The following is a 24,640-nucleotide window of genomic DNA, read 5'->3' as shown; positions in this document are numbered from 1 at the left end:
ATCCTTTTGTTTGTATCCAACTAATTAATAAGAATAAGCATTAAATTCATACGTACAGAAGCTTCTAGAGAGTGGGAACTCTCTGTGTCATCATGTGCCACCTTCTTTTGAAAAAGTTTTGAATCCTGGAGAAGTTTAAGTGTGGAAAATACTATTGCAACACTAAAATAAAGAATATATTTTAAATGTTATTAGTTTTACACTTATGGCATTTTTATGTTACTTCCTCCAAAGCATCTTCCCACTACCCCATTCACCCCCAAAACTGTTAGGTGGCCTTCTATGCACCCTAATAGTGCCCTGGTCTAACCATGTGTTCTGATTTATCACACTGTTTAATTGCTTATAAACTGCTTTACAGCTCATCTGTCTCATTCCTTGTTGGAACCCAGAACCTAGTGCCTGGGACAGAATACTAGTAGAACCAGAAAAATATTTTAAAATGAAAGTGAGTGAATGCAAGAATGAATAAATAAAAGCTTCCAAAATTTAAAACAAAATTTACTGACAATATCACTAATAAAATGAGCACATGTGCATTTAAATAAATCAGAATGTAGTTCTCCAGCTTTTTGAGGTTATAGTATTCTTACTTAATGCTATCTACTTAGAAACTCTAAAGCTAAATTATTGTTGAATCAGTGTCTAGTGCAGCCGTGGGCAAACTACGGCCCGCGGGCTGGATCCGGCCCGTTCGGCTGTTCTATCCGGCCCGCGGAGCCGAAAGAGCAGAGGGTTCTCTTGCTCTCCCCTCCGCTCCTTTACTCTGAATTTATATTAGTTCACACAAACACTCCATCCATGCTTTTGTTCCAGCCCTCCGGTCCAGTTTAAGAACCCATTGAGGCCCTCAAGTCAAAAAGTTTGCCCACCCCTGGTCTAGTGAGAAGGGAAATGTACTAAATTAAGAAAGTAGAAGCCAGGAAATAGAAATTCTTCTTATTTCTTATCACTCTATACATATGTTTGTCTGCAGTTTAGACCATTACATCCTCCTCCCCTCCAGGATAATCCTATCTAATAAAAGAGTAATATGCAAATTAACCATCACTCTGCTACACCCACAAGCCACGCCCACCAGCCAATCAGGAGCGAATATGCAAATAAACCCAACCAAGATGGCTACCACCACAGAGAGCAGGAGGGTGGCTTGGGTTTCCCCGGCAATGGAGGAAGCCAAGCTTTCCGCCTGCCCTTGCCGGCCTAGGCCTCCACTCAAGGCTACAAAGTTTCAATGATAGAAGATACAAAAGTCCAAACAGAAATGGCAGCAGCCACGGAGCTGGAAAGAGCAGGAGGCTAGGGTTGCCCCCGGTGATGGAGGAAGCCAAGCTTTCCGCACACCCTGGCCGGCCCAGGCCTCGCTTCAGCCTACAAAGTTTCAATTATAGAAGACACATAAATCCCCCCAAAAATGGCTGCCACCATGGAGCAAGCAGAAGGCTTGGCTCCGCTCCAGGCTACAAAGTTTCAATTGTAGAAGATAAATAAACACCAGATACCAGGGCCTCCGCTTGGGTCACCAGGGGGCGTGGCCAGCCTGCAAACCACCACAGGCCCCTCGCCCAGGCCACCCCACACCCCAAGGGAACCCCCACCCTGATCCAGGACACCCTTCAGGGCAAACCAGCTGGCCCCCACCTGTGCACCAGGCCTCTATCCTATCTAATAAAAGAGTAATATGCAGATTGACCATCACTCCAACACACAAGATGGCTGCCCCCATGTGGTCAAAGATCCTGCCCCAATGTGGATACAAGATGGCCACCTCAAGATGGCCAGCAAGGGAAGGCAGTTGGGAGGGACCAGGCCTGCAAGGGAGGGAAGTTGTGGGCAATCAGGCCACCAGGGGAGGGCAGTTGGGAGGGACCAGGCCTTCAAGGGAGGGCAGTTGGGGATGAATAAGCCTGCAGGGGAGGGCAGTTAGGGGTGACCAAGCCAGCAGAGGAGGGAAGTTGGGGGTGACCAGGCCTGCAGGGAAAGGCAGTTGGGAGGGACCCAGGCCTGCAGGGGAGAGCAGTTGGTGGGGACCAGGCCTGCAGGGGAGGGCAGTTAGGGTTGACCAGGCCTGCAGGGGAGGGCAGTTGGGGGGGACCAGGCCTGCAGGGGAGGGCAGTTAGGGGCAAACAGGCTGGCAGGGGAGCAGTTAGGCATCAATCAGGCTGGCAGGGGAGTGGTTAGGGGGTGATCAGGTTGGCAGGCAGAAGCAGTTAGGGGCAATCAGGAAGGCAGGCAGGCGAGCAGTTGGGAGCCAGCAGTCCTGGATTGTGAGAGGGATGTCCGACTGCCCGTTTAGGCCCGATCCACCGGAGCCCCAGATTGGAGAGGGTGCAGGCTGGGCTGAGAGACACCCCCCTCCCCCGTGCATGAATTTCGTGCACCGTGCCTCTAGTAAATTTATAATTGACATCACCCTTTTCAAAATATTTAGATAATATACATCTCAAGAGGCTTCTTCCTTTGAAAATCTATCCCAAAACAAAATTTGAAATACAGAACAATCCGCCCGGCCAGGTGTGGCTCGGTAGTTGAGTGTTGACCTATGAACCAGGAGGTCATAGTTAGATTCCCAGTCAGGGTGCAGGCTTGGGTTCAGGCTTGAACCCCAGTAGGGGGCATGCAGGAGGCAGCCAAATCAACGATTCTCATCATTGATGTTTCTATCTCTCCCTCCAGCTCTCTGAAATCAATAAAAATATGTTTTAAAAAAGAGAAAGAAATACATAACAATTTATATACCTGAAGATACTTATCATAGTGCTATTTATAACATGGAAGAAAGATGGGATGAAATCCAAATGGACAATACACCCACCCACCTATCTAATTCTCCACTTGAAGAGTTAATTGACAATCACATTTAACAGGTATTATAGGTTGAATTGTGTGCCGCCAGAAAGATATGTTGACATCCTAAACCTTAGTACCTCAGAATAATTATCTGAGGAAATCAAATTAAAATTATGTCATTAGGATGGATCCTATTCTAATTTACTGATGTACCTAAAACAAGGGGAAATTTGGACAGAGAGACAAATATCCATAGAGGGAAGAGGATGTGAACACACACAGGAAGAAGATGGCCATGTGACTGGAGTGATGCATCTATAATCCATATATTGTTGGCAAAACCAGAAACTAGAAAAAAAGCAAGGCAGGGATCTCCCTACCTGGAGCTGTCAGAAAGAGCACGGCCCTGCTAACACTTTGATTTTGGACTTCTACCCTCCAAAATTGTGAAACAATAAAATTGGATTGTTCTAAGTCATCCAGTTTTTGGTCCTTCGTTAAGGCAGCCCTAGGTAACTGGTAGAATAGATTAAAAGCAGCTCCCCTTGCTTCCACCTCCTCCACCAAACTCTGTCCTCCATCCCACAGGCAGATCCCAGAATCACCACTGCTTCCTCTTTAACTCACACTCTATGTTCAACCCACCAACAAGCTCTGTCAGCTTCAACTTTGAAATATGGACACCAGCCAGCAGCCCCTCACCTTACCTCCTCCACAGCTAAGTCCTCTGCCCAAGCCATCATCATCTCCAGGCTGTAGGAGCTTCCCGACCAGACTCCCCTGTGCCTCTAGCCCCTGCAGTCATGGTCTCCAGATAGCAACCCCAGCAATCTCATCAAGATATAAATCAGACCATGACACTTCCCCTATACACGTTCCAGAGGCTTCCTATGTCCCTGGACTGTGGTCAGTACACCTCCTCATTCGGGTTGGTTACTGAGGTTTCTGGCCTAGTATATGATCAACTTTGTCACTGTCTAAGCATGCTTGGGAGAAGGTATAGTCTCATTGTAGTCTCCCAGAGTATTGAAATGGGATTATTATAAGGATTCAATGATGTATTCTTCCATTTGTTAAAAAATATGTGTTGAGCACTTGCTATGGGCCAGGGACAAATCTAAGGTCTCTGGATATGAGAAACTTTGGGTAATTACTGATTTTTAAATTTCCAAGGTTCTACTGAGTCATTAAAATGGCATAGATATTTGTAGATTAATGTATTGTTTCTGATTATATAAACTTACTGGTTTTTATTTAAAGCAAAACTAAACAAACAAGCAAGAAAACAACAAGAAAAATGTAACACTGATGCATTATATATAAAGGTATGAAAATTCCACTCCCAACAACCTCCTCCCTCAAGGATCCACATGTGTTTCTATGACACCTTGTTTACTGGGTAGCTTCAGAGGTTAGCATAGGATGGCTACTAGACCCTGTGGGGAAAAAGTGGTGCTCAACCCATGCTTCTGATTTAGAAGCCCAAATTTGACATCAAAAGAAATGAGGGTCCTTGCTGGTTTTGCTCAGTGGATAGAGCATCGGCCTGAAGACCGAGGGGTCCCGGGTTCGATTCCAGTCAAGGGCACATGCCTGGGTTGCCAGCTGGATCCCCAGTAGGGGGCATGCAGGAGGCAGCCGATTGATGATTCTCTCTTATCATTGATGTTTCTCTCCCTCTCCCTTCCTCTCTGAAATCAGTAAAAAATATTTATTTTTTAAAAAGAGAGAAATGAGGTATGAGGCTTCAAATCTTGCTGACCCCAAAACTTAATAAAATATAAATATACTAGTATGTACTAATCTTCTTGGTATTAATATGGACTAATCCACCTGGCACTACTTAGTTGCAAAATGGAAAATTTCTAGTTTCTCTTCTCCACATGAAAGACAGAATGTGGGAGGATTAACCCACTATAAACAGTCTAAAATCCCAAAGGAAGGAAGTTTCATTCTGACACAAAATTAAAAGGCTCAGATGTTATCCCATTTAGACAATAAATTAAATAGAAAGAAGGATAGATAGGAACACTTATTAAAAAAAAAGACAGGATTCTGAGAGAGGCAACCCTAACAAGTAGAAATATGATTTGAATAATTTTGATCCCATTCATTTCTTATTACTATTCATGGCAAAAGTGGTCAGTTTGTTCTCCTAAAATCCATGCGGCTCACTTTACCTGCCACCCTAGGGAGTGTGCCTTTCAATTTCCCTGACACATAATTATATTAGAAGTATCATGAAATGTCAAGCTAACCCTCATTTGGGAAAGAGACTGTCCAACACTTTCAGCAGCTCCCAAACAGAAGCTCACGGGGGGTAAAGTTCACCTAAGAGAAACTCATTCATCCTGACAGTAGGCTTCCCCAAATGACACCTCTGCTGCAAAAAAAAATAGGCAATAATTTGAAAGTTTTGCAGGTTTTGTCCCAAGGCCAGGTTCATGTATTTAAAATAGGAGTGATTCTGATACACTTGCACATTATTTGCATATTCTATCTGGTCTTCAAATTAAAGTTCTATTGTAACACTCCTTTCAGTGGCCATTTGGTAATTATTAGTTTCTAATTTCCTTCTTCCCTAAAAAAAATCACTCATGTCCTCCATGCCAAAGGGTGTGAGATATGTAGAGAGCTGGGAAAAGAATGAAGGCTGCTGTTGCTCTGTGGGACACCGTGGAAGAAAAGAGTTCTATATTTTCTATATGCTTCTACAGGAAATCATAGAATCATAAATTTTATTGTCATACATATCTAAAAACACATATTTAGATATGTTCACATATCATATATTTTCTATAGGAAATTATACAGTAAAAGTTCCTTCTCTCTTTAAACTTCAAAGAAGAAAATAATATATTATAATGCAAGGCCTATTTTACCATCAATCAACTACCATAATATTCATAAAGACAGGCATAGCCCAGCCTGTATTGCTCAGTGGTTGAGCATCGACCTATGAACCAGGAGGTCTTCATGGTTTGATTCCTGGTCAGGGCACATTCCCAGCTTACAGGCTCAGTCTCCAGTGTTGGGCACGCAGGAGGCAGCCTATCAATGATTCTCTCTCATCATGGATGTTTCTCTCTCTCTCTCCTTCTCCCTTCCTCTCTGAAATCTATATAATATATTTTTTAATTTTTTTAAAAGACAGGCATAAATATAACAATAGTTCCCAAGCTTTTTAAATATCTCAGCACTCATTTATACCCTTAAAATTATTGAGAACCCTAAAGGGCTCCATCAATATCATATTAGAACTTAAGCTGAGAAAATTTTAACTTCATGAGTATTTATTACTTTGTTTTAAAATAAAAACAATAAACTCATTATATGCTAATATAATAATGCATTTTAATAAAAACAACTGCCCTGGTTGGGTGGCTCAGTTGCTTGGAGTGTCGTCCTGTATACCAAAAGGTTCCATATTCAATTCCCAGACAGGGCACATACCTAGGTTGCAGATCCAATCCCCAGTCTGATGTGTACAGGTGGCAATTGATTAATGTTTCTCTCTCACATGGATATCTCTCTCTCTCTCTCTCTCTCTCTCTCTCTCTCTCTCTCTCTCTCCTTCCTCTTTCTCTAAAATCAATAAAAACATTTACTCGAGTGAGGATTAAAAAAGAAAAGAAAAATAACAATATTTTCCAAAACATCAAGAAATTAGTGAGAAGAATGCCATTGTTTTCACTTTGTTTTTTTTTTTTCAAATCTAATGTCTGGCTTAAGAGAAAATCTTCTTAATAGGAGACTTTTTATGTGCTTTTACTTTCAGTATGTTGTGGCATACCATTTTGGCTGAAGTATATGAAGAAGTCTAGGTTGCACAGATAGTCATTAGAAATGGGAGGAGTATTTTAATAGCTTCTTCAAATAATTGTGAATAATATTCTTTGATGCTATACTAAAATGTGATAAGTGATAATTTCTTAAAAGTTTGTTACAATGTGGGATCTAATACCACACATTGATGAACTTTTCCTACTCCCTTATATCAAAACCATTGGTCTATCTCAGCAATTTTCAACTGGTGTGCAGCAAGAATTTTTAAAATATGCAATACCTGACTATTTAGTCAGGGGCACTGACCTCTTTTCCCTTGTCAAATAAAAAATGACAACAGCCAATAGAACATAGCTGTCTGGTATGAATTCCCTGTCTTGAACCATAAATATATACGTCTTAATAGAGTTGTATCTTATTGGTCATGCTACATAATAAGGATGCATCTGATTGATTAATTCTTTGTACCAAAAATTCTTAAATACAAGTGTAGGAGAATCTCTAGGGGTGTTCCTAGATTTTTTTTAGTATCTTTGGAGCAAAAAGAGTAGTAACTACTATTTTTTTAATCAATCAAAATTATAGCTAATTTTTGGTCAACAATTCTGTGCTCCTGAATTTTAGAAATTAGTTTTTTGAGCCATGGACAAAAAAGGTTACAAATCACTGGTCTATCTTGTTAACCGGGATTTGGGAACATCGTGCACTGGTCATTTGGAAAACATTAACTTTGAGCATGAAGATCCCCTTAATGTTGGAACACTTCATTATACAGTTTTAGAAATGATGCTTGTTAACATTCAAAAAAATCTAAGCATTACAAAACTGTCAAGTTCATGGTGGCAAACACAAATTTTCCAAAATTTTAGTTTTCCTATTAAAGGTTAGATGTTATGATTGGTAAAAAAAATAAAAATAAAAATAAATACTATTTATTAGTTGTTTTCCTAGAAGTAGCTTGTCCATTTTGCTCTTTTTCAATAAAATGCCTGTCAAATACTCAAGTTTGAATAACCATATTTTGCAGGGTTTTTTTTTTTCCAAATAAAAAAATATTCCATGAATAAAAGAACAGCTGGTTCAGCTTGCTCAAGACAACTATCAACCTTTGATGCACAATAAAAGTGCTCTAGGTGTATTTCCCATTTAACATTCCCACAGAATATTAAAAATAGATTCAAGGATAAGGATTTATAAATGTAACAGATTCTGCTGCTTCATGAAAGGCATTCTTAAGTGTAACTGGCCTTTTTTATTGCAAGTGTGTGGCAGTGAAATATGTGATAACTACAAGTATGGCCACGGCTTTGACTCATGGCGAGATGCCATAAGTTTTACCACTGATGCTTTTGCATCTTCAGTGCAAATAACAACACAAGAAGGACAATCACATCTTAGTTTTATTATAAAAAGTTTTAACCTTACAGACCCCTGAAAGGATCTTAGGGACACCCCTAGAGATCTGCAGACCACACTGTGAGAATCACTGCTCCAAGAAGACTTTATGGATTTTCATCACTGCTTAGAGACCACAAAAATTACAAATTTCCAAAACCTAGACTGTCTCTAGCATAAAATCATATTTAGATGTGGTTAATCACAGAATGGCCTTCAATCAAGGCTCACAGTGATGAGACGATTCTATGTTTCCAATCAAAACAAAAGGGATTTCTGCTGAATTGATTGCCTCTTTACAAAAGCTGCAGATGGACTTCTCCTTCATTATTATTATTATAATCCTCACCAAGGACATGTTCATTGATTTTAGAGAGAGGAAGGGAGAGAGAGAAAGAAACATCGAATGGTTGCCTTCTGTACCCACTCCAACTGGAAATGAACCCACAACCCAGTTGTATGTCCTTATCCGGAATCGAACCTTCGACCCTTCAGGGTATGGAATGACACTCCAACAGAGCCACATCAGCCAGGGCCTTCTCCTTTTTGAAGAGAATGTCCATCTAAAAATTAACTCCCCTTCCAAATTCTAAATCTAATTCATGGAGTTGAATGCATGGAATTTCAATATCATAAAGAAAGTTAAGGAGATTTTAAAAAACCAAAATTGTAATCTGTATTTTTAAGAATAATAATGTTAAAACTACCTTGAAAAATAAAAAGTGAGCAGGCTCTATTAATCTAGGAATTTATAAAACTTAGATATATTTAACAGATTATGGGGAAGAAGAAACTCCTCTGTGCACAGACTCACCTGTACGCCGCCCGGTGTCTCTGCAGGGCGATGGCAGCGAGCTGAAGCCGGGCCTGCACCACAATCTCCAGCTGGCCCACTGAGCACTGGGCAAGGCCCTTCTGGCCTGGATGCTCCATCTCTGACACCAGGGAGTTCAGCCTGTCTTCAGCTTCTGTCAGTAAAATTGACTAAAAAAGAAGAAGACCACACAATTACATAAGTTCAGAAATAATACAAGTAATGTCTCATTATTATTCACCAAATATTTTTTGTGCTGAAGTAACTACCAATGGAAGACCAAAAAGAAAATTTGAACATCATCATCAATGAACAGCACAAAAGCAACAGAGAATGAAAAGGCAGGTCATGGCAAAAATAAATATGTACAACTGTTACCCTTTGTTGTATGTACAACCTATCACATACATGATTATTTACAGTAGTTATGGTCAAGAAAGTTACTGCAAACACTGAATTAGCAAATAATGAAAACCACTGTTCCTAGGGGAAATACAGGGATAGGTTCCTGGGAGCTTCTGGTGACAACATTTTTGTCAACTGGTCAATACGTAACTTTGTCCAATGTGTGTTTACACACATTATTTAATATATATTATAGATGCATTAACCCTGAACTCACAACCAATAGCTCTATAAATAATGCCTGACTGAAACTTAACTTATTTTCTCCATAAGGCACATCACAGCCCTCTTGCACTTAGGAACACTAAACAGCTCTTTAGGACTAGAGTTGTGGGTCATTTTAAATGATAAAATCAGCAACCGAAAAGCATGAAAATTCTAAAGATGTGACCGCAAATAGACCATGAAAGAGGTATTTGTTTATAGTATGAAAATGGAAACAAAAACTCAGAGCATTGCCTCATTCGGCCCAGCTGGGAATCTGTGTGCTGGGCAAATCACATTTCTCTATGCTCTGCCCATGTCTACAAACGAGCACAAAAGAGCCATAACTACTGATGTGGGGTTGCAAATAAATTTTAGTATTGGCAAATTAGCAAATACTGAATCTGTGAATAATCGGAACCAACTGCATTTCAAGTTAAGCTGTGGTCACATAACTAGCAATGTGAAGATAGTGAGACTTTGGAGTGGGCAATCCCTAGTAAAGAGCAACCTGACATGGCAAAATAGGAAGGGACCAGCCAAGCTTTCAAGGAATGGGCCTCTAAAACCTTGTTTGTATAGAGCAGTAAGTATTTTTTTAATAAATCTTTATTCAGATTATTACAATTGTTTCTCCTTTTTCCCCCATAGCTCCCCTCCACCCGGTTCCCACCCCACCTTCTGCCCTTACCTCCCCCCCACTGTCCTCATCCATAGGTGTATGATTTTTGTCCAGTCTCTTCATGAACACCCCATACTCCTTTCCCCCTGAGAATTATCAGTCCACTCCCTTTCTATGCCCCTGATTCTATTATATTCACCAGATTATTCTGTTCCTCAGGTTTTTAATTCACTTGATTTTTAGGTTCACTTGTTGATAGATATGTATTTGTCGTTCATAATTTTTATCTTTACCTTTTTCTTCTTCCTCTTCTTTAAGAATACCTTTCAGCATTTCATATAATACTGGTTTGGTGGTAATGAACTCCTTTAGCTTTTTCTTATCTGTGAAGCTCTTTATCTGCCCTTCAATTCTGAATGATAGCTTTGCTGGGTAGAGTAATCTTGGTTGTAGGTTCTTGCTATTCATCACTTTGAAAATTTCTTGCTACTCCCATCTGGCCTGCATAGTTTCTGTTGAGAAATCAGCTTACAATCGAATGGGTGGTCCCTTGTAGGTAATTAACTGTTTTTCTCTTGCTGCTTTTAAGATTCTCTCTTTGTCTTTTGCTCTTGGCATTTTAATTATGATGTGTCTTGGTGTGGTCCTCTTTGGATTCCTTTTGTTTGGGGTTCTCTGCGCTTCCTGGACTTGTAAGTCTATATCTTTCACCAGGTGGGGGAAGTTTTCAGTCATTATTTCTTCAAGTAGGTTTTAAGTATCTTGTTCTCTCTCTTCTTCTGGCACACCCATAATTCTGATGTTGGTACGCTTGAAGTTGTCCCAGAGGTTTCTTACACTATCTTCAACTTTTTGGATTTTTTTTTCTTTTTGCCTTTTTGGTTGAGTGTTTTTTGCTTCTTTGTATTTCAATTCTTTGACTTGATTCTTGTGTTCCTCTAGTCTGTTGTTGGGTCTCTGTATAATATTTTTTATTTCAGTCAGTGTATGTTTAATTTCTAGTTGGTCCTTTTTCATATCTTCGAGGGTCTCGTTATATTTATCGGCCTTTTCTAGGATATTCTTGAAAAGCCTTATAACCGTGGTTTTGAATTCTATATCCAGTCGTTTGTTTTCCTCCATTTCTTTCGTTTGTGATCTGTTTCTTTGACGCCGCATTTTCACTGCTTCCCTGAGTTGGTAGGGTAGATTTGTGTGTTAGGTTTCCTATATGGCCCAGTGGGTTGGCCTCTCCAGTTAACCTGAGGTGGACACTCTTGGTGCACCCCTTTGTGGACTGTGTGTATAGCCTTGTTGTAGTTAAGTCTTGACTGTTGTTGGTATCACTGGGAGGAATTGACCTGCAGGCCAATTGGCTATGAGGATAAGCTGTGTCTACGCTGGGAGAAGTTTGGTGCTGGAGTCAGCCTTATAGGATTAGACTTGCCAAATTGCAATAGCCTCTGTGCTCAGCTTGGATGGGGTGGAGTCTCAGGGCAGAGCAGACAGTCTTGGCTTCCCGTCAGCCTTACCCTTGCACACGCCTCCAGACCTCTGCCTTCCCCGGCTCCCGAGTCTCCGCCCGAGAGTCCAGATTCCCCCCCGTAAGAGCGTGGGTCCCCAGGGGCTCGCCTGGAACTGGGGTTCAGTGCAGTCAGAACTGGGGTTCAGTGCAGTCAGGAGCTTCCGACTCCCTTCTGCTAGGGAAAGCCTGTGGCAACCTCCGCAGCCTTGTGCACACTGGCGCGTGCGCCTCCAGACCCCTGCCCACCGGGGCTCCCCCAGATCTCCCCCGGGTCTCCGAGTCTCCAGGTGCCTTTCTCTCTACCTGACAGTCCGGACTCCCCCTGTATGAGCCTGGGTCCATGGGGTTTTGCCCAGGACTGGGGTTCAGTGCAGTCAGAACTGGGGTTCAGTGCAGTCCGGGGCTTCCTTCCCCCTTCCGCCAGAGAAAGTCAGCCAGGTTCTCAGCCACCCTTCCTCTCTGCGTGCAGAAAGACCCTTTGCCGTATCTCCAATTCTCTGTGAGCTTTTCTCTTTCCTTCTAGTTATAGAATTTCCACTCAGCCAGCTTTCCTGTGGTTCTGGATGGTGTCCGTTCTGTCTTTTAGTTGTAGTTTTAAAATTGTTGTGCGAGGCAGCAGTTTAGATGCTTACCTATGCCGCCATCTTGGTTTCTCGAGCAGTAAGTATTATACAAGTTCTAGGCCAATTTATATGATGATGGTTAAGAAAATGGTCTGTATTTTATTAGCTGCATACTGTTAGTGAATTTCTAACTGTCTAAGCTTCAATGTTCTCATGGCTCAGCACAACATACTTCAAAAATGATTAACATCTACATGACAGAGCTGCTGTGAAAATAACCATGCAAAGTGCGTGTCATGTGGTAAGCACTGAATAAGCGGTAGCCGTTTTTGTTGCTGTTGTCATCACTATTATTACTAGGAAATGAGAAACAGGGTATGGAATACACAAATCCTACCCAATAAAGAATCATATATTCTGCTGCACCTAAGCGGGTTGTATAGTCAAAGTCTGACACCTCTGGGTATCTAACTTTTCTCATGGGGAAAAGTTTCTGCTTATGTGAGAAAAGCTACCTGGCCTCTTAACTGCAAGCACAACCCAGAAAGTGGGCCTGTGCATGACTGAATAGTGAGCAACTTGGTAACTGATTTACTGTGATTTGAAAATATTCTTAAACTTACCTTTAGTGTAATAAGAGTGAATTCATCTTTTAGTTTTCTAAGATAACCAAATGTGCCTCCATCATCCTTTGTATATAGGTCTGTAAGACACAAAATTTTGAAAGGATAGCTGTGGTTAGTTTAAATACTAATTCTAGTTAATATAACTCATCATTAATTGGGAAACTATCCATAAATTTAATGCTAACAACTGCCCGCAATGACAATTAGAACTATATTACTATATCAAATAGTCTCTAAACATAATATATTAGAAGACTGAGGCTGATTCTTACAACAAATCAGACAATTCAGTGATGTTATTCAAGCTATTGGTTCCTCTCCTGGAATTCTAAAACCCCTTAACATCCTCTAAGTATTCTGGTTCTTCCAGATATTTATAATGTGTCAATGAGATCTTCTTGGAAGCATCATTTCTATTGATTTGCACAGGCTCCAAGACTGGAGAGTAACATCATTTTGAACAGCACAATTGAAAATCCTTAAACATCTCAAAATTTCCACCCACAAAACGAAGCTGGCCCTGATTCTAAGCCAGGGAGAATTCAGAGAATTTATGTCGCAGACCTTGACTGCTGTGGTAAACCTGGCTTCTAGACTACAGAAGAGAGAGGAAAACTGTAAGTCATTATTTGACTAGGAATTACTGCAAAAATTACCCACCTAAAGACACTGAGTGAAATAAGCAGGACGAAAGAGCCTAGAATAACATGGAACTGAGCACACCTGACTTCTCTTCTTCCTATCTGGCTTGTCTCCTACATTAGGAGGTTGTGGAGCTAGTAGTATGCTGAGTATAAGGGAGGGTTTGAGCGTTGGGAAAGGCCCAGCAGACGATCTGGGACTGGGTCTTCTTCCCTAAAGTCAGAGAAGAAAGTGAGAGACAAAGATGGAACACAAATGCCTGGAGCTTGGTATGAGTAACCCTGTGATGAGCATCCACATAAGATGAACATCAACCTAAGAGGACCCACATTTTCCTCATCGATCTCTCTGCCTCCTGTATGGCTTTTCCCTTTGTGGTGCTTCCATGTTGTGTCCCTTCTCTTGGGGGCTGTAAATAACAAACTGTGTTTCCAATGGCAGCCATCTCCTAATCTGTTGTCCTTACCATGTCTGAATAATAGTAAGACTTACGTTTTAAAACAGAGGCCAATATTATTCTGACACCAAAACTAGACAAAGACACCACAAAAAAGAAAACTACTTGCCAATATCTTTTATAAACATGGATTCAAACATCTTCAATGGAGCAGTAGCAAACAGAAATCAGCAATACATTAAAAAAGAAGTATACACCATGATCAAGTGGGATTTATCCCAAGAAAGCAAGGTTGGTTAAACACTCAAAAATCAAATAATAATGTAATACACCATGTTAATAAAAAACAAAAACCACAAAATCATCTTAATAGATTCAGAAAAGACATTTAATGACACTCTATCATGACAAAATTATTCAACAAATTAAGAATTCCTCTATCTGATAAAAGACATATGTGAAAAACCCACAGTTAACATCATACTTGAAGGTGAAAACAATTCTTTTTATGGTAACATCTAATACATTTTCAAAATACATATACACTATGGCTCATAAATTCTATCCATGGGTGGCTTAACCCATAGAAATATACACTATATCATACAGATAGGTAGTGTTTCAGCACTGTTCTCTAGAAACAAAGTGAATCAGCATCGATATGGGAATGACTGAACAACCATGGAACATTCACATCATAGAACAATGCACAGCCAGAATAGTGAACTAAAGCATAGCAGTTGACTTAGGAGCAATTTTAGTGAAGTTTTCCTGCATGAGAAAGGCATGATGCAGAAAAATATGAAAATATATCATTTGTAACCAATGACAAATCCTACTGTGTATATGTGTGTGTATATAAAATTTATGGATATGGAGATATATGAATGACTGTGGATATGCCTATACTTAAACATAAGCATATGTGTGTCATTTGTAAGCTTAGAGAAAATTTGGAAGAATAGATACTATATTGTTCATAGGGATTACTGGGGGTGGAGAGGAGCAGAACTGGAGCAAGAGAGGAGAAAGAAAAGCAAGCAAACAATGAAACAAAGGATTACCTTTCAAGTTTGAGAAGTTCATTTTGCTCTTCTCTGAAACATATCCATGGGGGGCTATTTTTAATATATTTTCTGGAACGTGATTTATTGTTGCAGCCACACTTACTAACAAGTATGCTTTAACAAAAGAAAACTTATTTAAAAGATGTTGATGGCCAACTGTATGCAGAATTTGAGGCAAGCCTTTATTGATTAAGTCATCAAGTGCCTAAAAAAATGGGAAAAAAGAATTTATAAATGTAAGTAAGTAAAATATTGTTTTATATACTACTGGCTTTCTGTCCCCTTTTGCATTCCTTATTTGGTTTGGGGTGAAAAAATACAGGGACAGACACAAGGTACTGTGAATAGCAGGTCTATCAAGAGAAACGTGTGATGTCAGAACCATCCCAGGCTCCACAGCGCCTCTGCAGTTCCCCACCAATTTGTGACCTGCCCCAGGAGCTCCGCCCTGCCACACAATGAGAGTGAAACAGGGCTGAGAGAAAAAAAGGACACACTTTCTAAACAGAGAAACTGCAACAGCTCAGTAGCCATGCATGCTGACCACTCTGCTTTCGTGTGAGTAACTTAGAGCTATGAGAACAGGAATGGGGAGACAAGCCAGCTCCCTACCCAGCTTAGATCTGCGCTCCATCATCAGACCTCCGCCTGGTGAACACCCTCAGCTCCCAGGCCCCAATCTTGTGCATATGTACTTCCCTGGTAAAAACCATCATGAAACCATCTTGGAGGATGCACCCTGTGCTTGAAGAAGGCTAGGCAAAATCATTCTGTCAGGATCAGTGGTCCCACTTTAAATTCCTGACCCAACCCAGTCCATTTATTCTCCCTCTCTCCCAGACAACCATTTCCACGCTTTCTTTGTTTCTAGATTTTAACTCTTCCTTCCCAACGTACCTCCCAGGTAACGACCTTGATTTCTCTACTTAACTGAGAAAATTGAAGCAGTCAAGTAGCATCCACAGACCCCACAGTTTCACCATCTCTCCAACCTACCCAAGCACTTGCCTCACCACTCTGCTTGCCTTCCTGCCATTAGGCCATGGAACCTATCCCCACTGGTCTACTCAGCCATTCTCCTCCATCATAAATGTTCCCTTTCTAAGTGGCATTCCCATCAGCACACAGCCATGCTGTCTTCTCCATCTCAAAAAACAGAAACCCTATATCCTGACTTTCTCTCCAGCTACTCCCCCAATTCTTGCTCTTTGCTGTATGACCTAATGAGTTGTCAATATTCTAATATCTCTCCTTTCATTTGCTTATAAATCTACTCCTTCCCCACATTGAAATCCTTTGGTCAACGTCACCAATGGCCTACTATTGACCAAATCCAATGTTCAATTCTTAGTTCTCATATGTCATATTATTTATGATCTAAGTGATTTTCAACCAGTGTGCTGTGGCACAATGGTATGCTGCAAGAATTTTTAAATGCAATACCTGACATGCAATGACCTCTTTTCCCTTAGACTGTCAAATAAAAAAGTGACAACAGCCAACACAACAATAGCTGTCTTGTGTGAATGAATAAAAATTATACCTATTTTTTGTCATATTGGCAAAAAATACATTTTTTGGTGTGCTGCAGGATTTTAGTAATTAGTTAATGTGTGCCATGAGATGAAAAAGGTTGAAAATTGCTGATCTATAAAATTTATCTCATATGCCAATTAAACTGTCACATGGCCTCAACTGTGAAATTCATTCTAATTTCAGAGATGTTAAATGTGAAAAAAAATGCATGTTTAGGACTCAGTAAATTATGGTGCTTGATTCATCAGCAAAATTTGACACTATTAATCAGTCCTTTTTCCAAAAATGCTTCTCTTAGCTTTCAAGCCACTACAATCCCTTGATTTCTTTCCTATCCTACTGGCCACTCCTTGTCAGTTTTCCCTGCTGGTTCCTCTCCATCTCCTCCACCTCTTAATATTGGAGTGTCTCAGGGCTCAATCCTCTTTAGCCTCCTCACTTCCTGACTTTAGATCATCTTAATCATGGTTTTAATTTATTCTAAATGCTGATGAAATAAAAGTTTTTCTCTCCAGCTCCAATCTCTCTTCTGAACTCAAGACACATATAATCAACTTCTGACTCAATACCTTTACTTGAATATGTTAGAGATATCTCAAACTGAACATATCCAAAAATGTATTCCTAATCTCCCCCCCCCCCACTCCCTGCTCACCTACACACACACGCACACACACACACACACACACACACACAGTGAGGACTGGAAATTTGTATTATTGGTTGACTGATGTGTTTGATTGACAGCACAAGAACAGTATGTAGTACACAATAGGCTCAACAGATTAGCTAAAGTGATCCTTTTAAAATATAAGCAGATCAGGCTACACCTGTTTTAAACCCTCCAGTGGCTCCTCATTTTGTTTAGAATAAGAACCTAATTTGCAAAGGCCCTACAAGGCCCCATTTCAAACTAGTACCCTGTTACCTCTCTGACCTCATCTCCCACTGCTCTGCAATCATTCACACAGTTCTAGTAACACTGGCCAAGATGTTTCTTACCAAGGTAGGCAATCCTGCCCCAGGGCCTTTGCTCTCACTGTATACTCTTCCTAGATTGTTCTTTCTCCATATTTCATATGACTTGTGTTTTTAGTTGTTTCAAGTCTGTTCACAAATGTCACCTCAGTGAAAACTAACCTGATCACACCCAACCTAGCCTTATGCCCCAATCCCCTTTACACACTTCTGGGTTTATTTTCCCCATAGAAGGTTCACCTTCTAACATACTATATGCTTTACTTATTTATAATGTTTACTTATATGTTTACTACTAGTCTTGCCCACTAAAATATACATTTCCTGAGGGCTTGGAGTTTGTCTGTATTGTTGATTAATGTGTTTATTGGACAGCACCAGAGTAGTGCCTTGTGTACAATAGGCTCTTATAAATATTTGTTGTATTAATATAAAATGCTGATGCTGGGGCTATCTATTCTAGAAAAGAGAGAAAGTATTTGTTTTATGTGAACATTGTTTGGGTGAGTGTGAGGCCATGTTGTCAGTGGGGAGGTCTGTTGCTATTGTCCATTCTTTCTTAACCTCTTCTGAAGGGTGGAAATGAGCACACACAGAAGATCCAGCCTTGGAGCAGCTGGGAACAAACTGTTGTACTAGGAAAATGGTTGATATCCTGGACCTAGAAAAACAACGGATTGTTTGGGGGTGATGGTGGGGAGACCAGTTTTCTCTTGTCTCTCCACAGCAGTGATTTAATGAGTCTTGACAATTACACACAAACACTTGAGAATCAAAAGATTAATTAGAAATGCTATTTAACACTCCTTTCTCTCACTCTACAAAAAGTACCCCTGTAAAGTGTAATCTGAAGAGTCTTAAGCAGACCAACAGTTCTGTTTTAATTAATTAGCTAATAGAAATCAGTATTTCATTATCCTGTCAGTCTTTTGTTTAAAAAAATGATCAGGTAGACATTCCTTTTAGACCTCAAACCACTTTTTAAAGTAGTGTTTTTAGGATGTGTTGCATTTATGACTAGAAAGAAAGAAATATTCTTAAACATCCAAAATCTTGGAACACTAAAATGAAATGTGAATATATATTTGTATCTTTCTAATAACAGCTCTTTCATTTTGCACAACTTGTTTACAAATTAAAATAAACTTTAAGGCCAATACAATGAATCAGCTGAAGCATAATTATATGAAAAGCTTGTGGAATAAAATAAACAATAATAAAAATGTAATCAGATTATATTTAATAAATTACTTTTGATATATTCCTATCAAAATAAGGGAGGACAAAAATAAAGCAAGTTTAAAGTGTCTCTCAAAATTATTTAATAAAAACAAATACCTTACTTAATAAAACAGACTACTGTTTCCTAGCATTTAAAAAAATAAAGCTATATATCCTATATAATAAAGAGGGAATATGCTAATTGACCACCATGCCCTCACAAGATGGCGACACCCAGTCCCCTCAGTCCTGCCGGCAGTGAATTTTCATGAGACCAATACCTTTCTAAAAAATCCTTACCCAAGGATATGATTATTTCTTTTCAATCATCTGTTCTTGGGGAGCAGGCCTAAGCCAGCAGGTGGGCATCCCCCAAGGGCCCCAGACTGTAAGAGGGCACAGGTTGGGCTGAGGGACGCCCCTGTGTGCATGAATTTTCATGCACTGGGCCTCTAGTGTATATATATCCATCTATATGCATGAACAGTCACCTGGGTATAAGAGCCCCTTACCTGTCCATAACCCCTTTGAATAATGATTGCACTACCACTCCTGTGCTCTAATATTTTCCAGTGGACACTGCCAATAGTCCTAAAATCTTTAAAAATAATTATTTCAAGTTGTTTAAATGCTATGAGGTCATCAAAGCTTAAATCCCAATCATTCAATTGACAATAACAAACATATTGAGATGGGCAGTCTCTTTGTAAAGAATATGGTGGAAATTAGAGGAGTTGCTACCTCTGTGGTGGTAATCATACTGCAATATATAAAGTAACAAAATAACACATCATGCACCTTAGACAATGTGATATGTTCATTATTTCTCAATAAAGAAAATTTTAATAAGAGAAGTAAACTTTCCAAACCATTGTTTGAGAGGCATTCTCAAACTGGGGAGAAGGATATGAGTGAAAGCGAGATTGAACAAGTGGGCTATTGCAAAATATACGAAATTCTTTTCTTACATCAAAGTCAACCATTATTGTGTAGGGAATCCAGGCAAATATCAAAATTAGATACTTGACATGGCTAGGTGAACAAACTAAATGCATGTGTAAGTGAAAAGATTTAGGAGCAATAAGTGATATTTGCCCAATCTGAAAACAGCTCAGTTTGGGTCCAATATTAGATCTGGCCTCAGGATTTTGAGACATTGAAGAGCATATTACATAATTTTCTCAAATAGACTGAAATGAATCAAAACTTTTCCACAGTATATATCCAATGTTTATATAAACGATTGTTATCCTTACCTGTATATTTTCTTTACTAGTAAGAGGTTTTCCTGAGTCAAATGATTGAAGTGTCTGTCAACATACAAAGCATTAACATTAGAAACAAGAATACTGAGTGTTCTTTTAAATAAAACTGTTAATAGTACTACATGCTCTAGTCAAAGACAAAATAGTAGAAAGAAGAAAGTAAAAAATCACAGAAAAATAAACTTTTTTAGGTTATCAATGTGAATATTTTGGTCTTTTCTTTTTGATATATTTAAATTTTTTTAAATATTTTTATTGATTTCAGAGAGGAAAGGAGAGGTGAGAGAGAGACAGAAACATCAATGATATGAGAGAATCACTGATCGGCTGCCTCCTGCATGCTCCCCACCCCGCCTCCGGGGATTGAGCCCGCAACCCAGGCATGTGCCCTTTACCAGAATCGAACCTGGCACCCTTCAGTCCACAGGCTGATGCTCTATCCACTGAGCCAAACCAGTTAGGGCTATTTTAAATTTTTATAAATGGATCTGTATTCCTTTTTACTAAACATTATATCATAATTACTTTCCCACACCATTAACTTATTTATAAGCTTCAGTCTAATAGCTAGGCAATGTTCTATCCTATGAATGTAGCAAGATAATCTCTTTCCTATTGTTAAGGGACCACTTCCCACCCTTACCCCACCATATAGCTCTATTTAAATAACATTAATGACTATTTTTGTATTTCTGATTATCACTTTTGAAAAGATCCTCAGAAGCAGAATTACAGGCTCATAAGATAAGAAGACATTGAGAAAACTAAAAAAAAAAAAAGGGGGGGGGGCTTAATTTATACTTCTCCCCATCCTATATAATAAAAGCGTAGTATGCAAATTGTCCCCTCAACCAGAGTTCGACCAGTGGGCAGGGCTGGCCAGGGGAAGGGCAGGAGGACCTGGCCAGCAGCCACTACGGACCCTACCGGTGCACAATTTTCATGCACTGGGCCTCTAGTGTTTTATGAAAATACCAGGATTACTGCACTTTTAACAGCACTTAGTATTAGCCCTTAAAAATACCTTGGCCAGTTTGAGGTGAAATAGTGTTCTCTTCAGAATGACTCTTTGTAGTTCTTTTCCTTTTTAGTGAATTACCTATTAATATGTTTGGCTTTAAACAGAATGTTGCATTAGGAAATATTCAATGTATTTCTCACAGGTGATTGTGGTGTCATTGTGTTGGATGCATTTGTAGATGTCAATACTGATGTCCTCCTCATATCCCCTGGGTCACCTGGAAGTCACCAGCAGCTTTTGTGGACAGGCAGCCACCTATGGAAAGTATCCTATTTTATCTGTGCCTCTTTGCTGGAGGGCAATCTGTGGCCACAAGAACATTCCAGAAGTATAGGGAAGTACTGGTTTCTCAGAGAGTCCCAATTGCCCACAGCAGGGCTCTCCTTAAAGCTCCATGGAATGGTCTTTCTCACTTCCTTCTCAGGCTTTCTCACTCACTCACCATTCTTTCTGGAGCCACCTCCCAAACATACTACAGTATTTGCCCCCAAATCTTTGTCTCACGATCTGCTTTTGCAGGACCCCTAAACCAAGATATCATGTATAGGTCTTATTGAAAGAAAGTGTTGGTAGTGTTTAAATTTTTTTTGCTTTTTTGAAGATACTTTTTATCTCCTGTAATACAATGAAAAGTGAGTGAATCCAGGGGGAGATCCTTGGTGATATAATTTGAAGAGAGTTGATAAGACTTTAGATTTGGTGATGAGAGCAGAATATCAATGAATAGAATGTTAAAAGATATAATTTTTAAAAGCCTGTGAAAAATCCAATAATAATCTGTAAGACTTTTTCAGACACAGCAGGTACTCAAATAAAGTCATTTCATTCAATGCCATTTCGTTAACATCGATGAAGAAAAACATTGATCCCTAGTAGGGGTCATTGTCTAAGTGGAGTTTGCACGTTCTCCCCATGTCTGTGTGTTTTCTTCTGGGGTCTCTGGGTTCCTCCCACATCCCAAAGATGTGCATATTGGGTTACTTAGCATGTCTAAATTGTCCCAGTCTGAGTGAATGTCAGTGTGTAAGTGCACCCTGTGGTGGAGGGATGTCCTATCCAGGGTGGGTTCCCATCTGGCACCTGAGCTTCCAGGATAGGCTCTGGCTACCCATGACCCTGAACTGGATTAAGCAGGTTGGAAAACCATGACCTTACTTCTTTTTATGAATCTTTCTTACATGCATGCATAGCTCACAATTATTTTAATGGCCAATATTAGAAGTGTTTTGGGTCTTTATAAGTTTGGTGATGTTTGTTTTTGTGACCAGAAATATGCCATAGGAAAACTGATCTTCCTTATATCAATTTTCTTACGACGAAATTGGTTTCATGATACATCATTGCACTTAAAGTTGCAATTTCCAAAAACCTCTCGATGACCTACTGTACTTTTATAACTGAAATCTAATTCATTATTTCTTTAAATAACTAATAACATTGGCACCTATTTTAATTATAAACCCTGAACACATTTCCTCTTTTAATTACACTTTTTAAATTCCCAATTGAACCTGTAAAACTGTGAACTAACTTTGAGAATACAAAATTTGAAGTCCCAATACACTGGGAGACAATGTACCCACACTTTTGCCTTATGATAAATAGTTGATAAAAATGAAATTTGGAATTTACCTGCCAACATTGGCTTCAGATTGTTTATTTTAGTGAAAATAGTGACCATTGAAAATTCTCTCTTGTTTCTCATTCCACCCAACTGGCTTCTTTCTCTCACTCCTGGATTCTAAATGGATGACCCCCAAGGGTCACTTGTCTGACTCCTACCTTTTTCATCTGCCTGAGTCCCTAGCTGATTCTATCCACTCCCATTATTGTAAATATCTATGCTAATACTCCCAAATTTATCCCCAACCTCTCCCCTGAATTTCAGATCATATATGTTCTGCACCTACCAATACCACATCCCCTCCTGTATGTCGAGTCAGGATCTCATACTTACTGTTCCACTCCTACCATAACAGTATTCCCCATCTTAGTTCATAAAAACTTCCTACCAGTTTCTCATGTTGAACACTCTGCAGTAATGCTTGATCCATTTCTCTTGTATCCCACATCTAAACCATCATCCACAAATGCTGTGAACGCTAGCATCACAAACTCCAGAATTGGACCACTTTTCACTCCTTCCACAAGTTACCCCAACCACTGTCATATCTCACTCAGATTATTTGCAAAGACCTTCTAACTGGTCCCCTATTTATACTCATGTTTATTCACAGTCTAGTCCCCAAACAGCAAGCAACGTGGTCATTTGACATTCAATTCCTATCCAGTCATTCCCCCATTCAAAGCTCTGCAAGGTTCATTCAGAGTAAACTCCAGCCCTGACCAAGCCCTGTGAGGTCCTATAAGAACTAGCTCCTGCATCCCCCTCCTCTTCTCCTCTTCCTCTCTATTCCAGCCTCACCTGTCTGCTTGGTTTTTTCCTCAACCACATCTTGCAGGAATCCTCCTCAGGGTCTTAGCTCTTCCTTCTTGGAAAGCTACTCTCTCAAATCTTTCACCCTCAAAACTCTCTTATTAGAGACTTCCCAAATCACCCTCAATAACAGCCACCCACTGCTCTGGACACTCTGTCCTCCCAACTCAGGTTGTCTGTCCTCACAGCACATCTCCACCTGACATATATTTATGTGCTTAATATGTTCATTGTCTTCCTCACTGGACTGTCCAAGAGTAGTATGCCTCCAGGAAGGCTCTAACTCTCTATTTGTCTTTTTACTGCTCTATCCTCATGCCTGGAATAGTGCCTGTATTCAGTAAGCTCTCAATAAATATTTAACTAAATTAAAATATGATTTTAATAATAAAATATAAACTGTTTACAATAGGGGAAGGCTGTTGACTGAGAAGCAAGCAAGAAAACACTCTAATTTTACTGAGGTAAGAAAATAATTCATGCTACAGAAAATGAACAAAACCCAACTGATTCCTCAAAAGATAAATAGATCAATACATGTACACACACACACACACACACACACACACACACACACACACACACACGTATCCTATTGCCTACTGAATGTCCTCTTAGAATTTTCTGTAGATAACCTCATACTTACCATATTACAGTAAATTATAATGCTGTAGCTGTCAGACTGAGAAATAAGCAGATGCATTTTAGGGGAATATGCCGAAGTAATGAATGTATTATATATAAATGTAATGTGAACTTAAGCAAGTAATTTTCAAGACTTACAGTCTATTCCCTGGCTTCTTTTAGGTCTTCCAAATTTGAATCCCACCAGCATGTATCTATCAGTCTCACTCCTCCCACATACTGTCTCCCCCAGGAAACTGACTTGTGACCTCCTCTATTTCCTTTATTGCTGGCCCACGAGAGTCCAAGTATCTCCCAAAACAAGACCAGTCAGTGATTCCCAGATCACCATGAAAACTAAAGCAGAGGAAAGCAACAGTTCACTCTAATTTAAAATAAGCACCAGTATACATTTTTAAGGATGCCACAATGATCTGATTTACAAATACAAATTAAGCAAGCCAGGTTAAAAAATTTCCCAAAGTCAAAAAAGAGCAGACAAAATTGAGGAGTGTCTTCTCATAGAAATTAGAAGAAATTTGAGAAACATATTTAACACTTTGGTATAAAGTACATAAGTCAAAAACATCCACACAAAAAAATGAGAAACTGTTCTAAGAACATTAACCATAAATTATAAGATTATTCCCAAAAACCTAAGAGGTAGTGGCTGATGTGTCTACTGAGACCATAATAACTATAACAGAGAATTTTATTGTACAAATGTACTCCAAGACCACACT

At 39.6% G+C, this 24,640-nt stretch overlaps 1 protein-coding gene across 1 annotated transcript in view; it reads right to left on the bottom strand.

Annotated features, from left to right (window-relative positions):
• The window catches only part of CFAP54 (cilia and flagella associated protein 54), a gene marked incomplete at both ends in the record, with an annotated part of 264,389 nt that overhangs the window by 80,731 nt on the left and 159,018 nt on the right, over positions 1-24,640 (bottom strand). Inside the window, 5 exon segments of the mRNA XM_080660197.1 lie at positions 57-162; positions 8,786-8,955; positions 12,707-12,786; positions 14,813-15,020; positions 19,807-19,860. Coding sequence (XP_080516323.1) covers positions 57-162; positions 8,786-8,955; positions 12,707-12,786; positions 14,813-15,020; positions 19,807-19,860 — 618 coding nt within the window.

This window comes from Plecotus auritus (genome assembly GCF_963455305.1).
Source record: "Plecotus auritus genome assembly, chromosome: 3".
Lineage (NCBI taxonomy): Eukaryota > Metazoa > Chordata > Mammalia > Chiroptera > Vespertilionidae > Plecotus > Plecotus auritus.
This window is presented reverse-complemented; position numbering and strand designations above follow the sequence as displayed.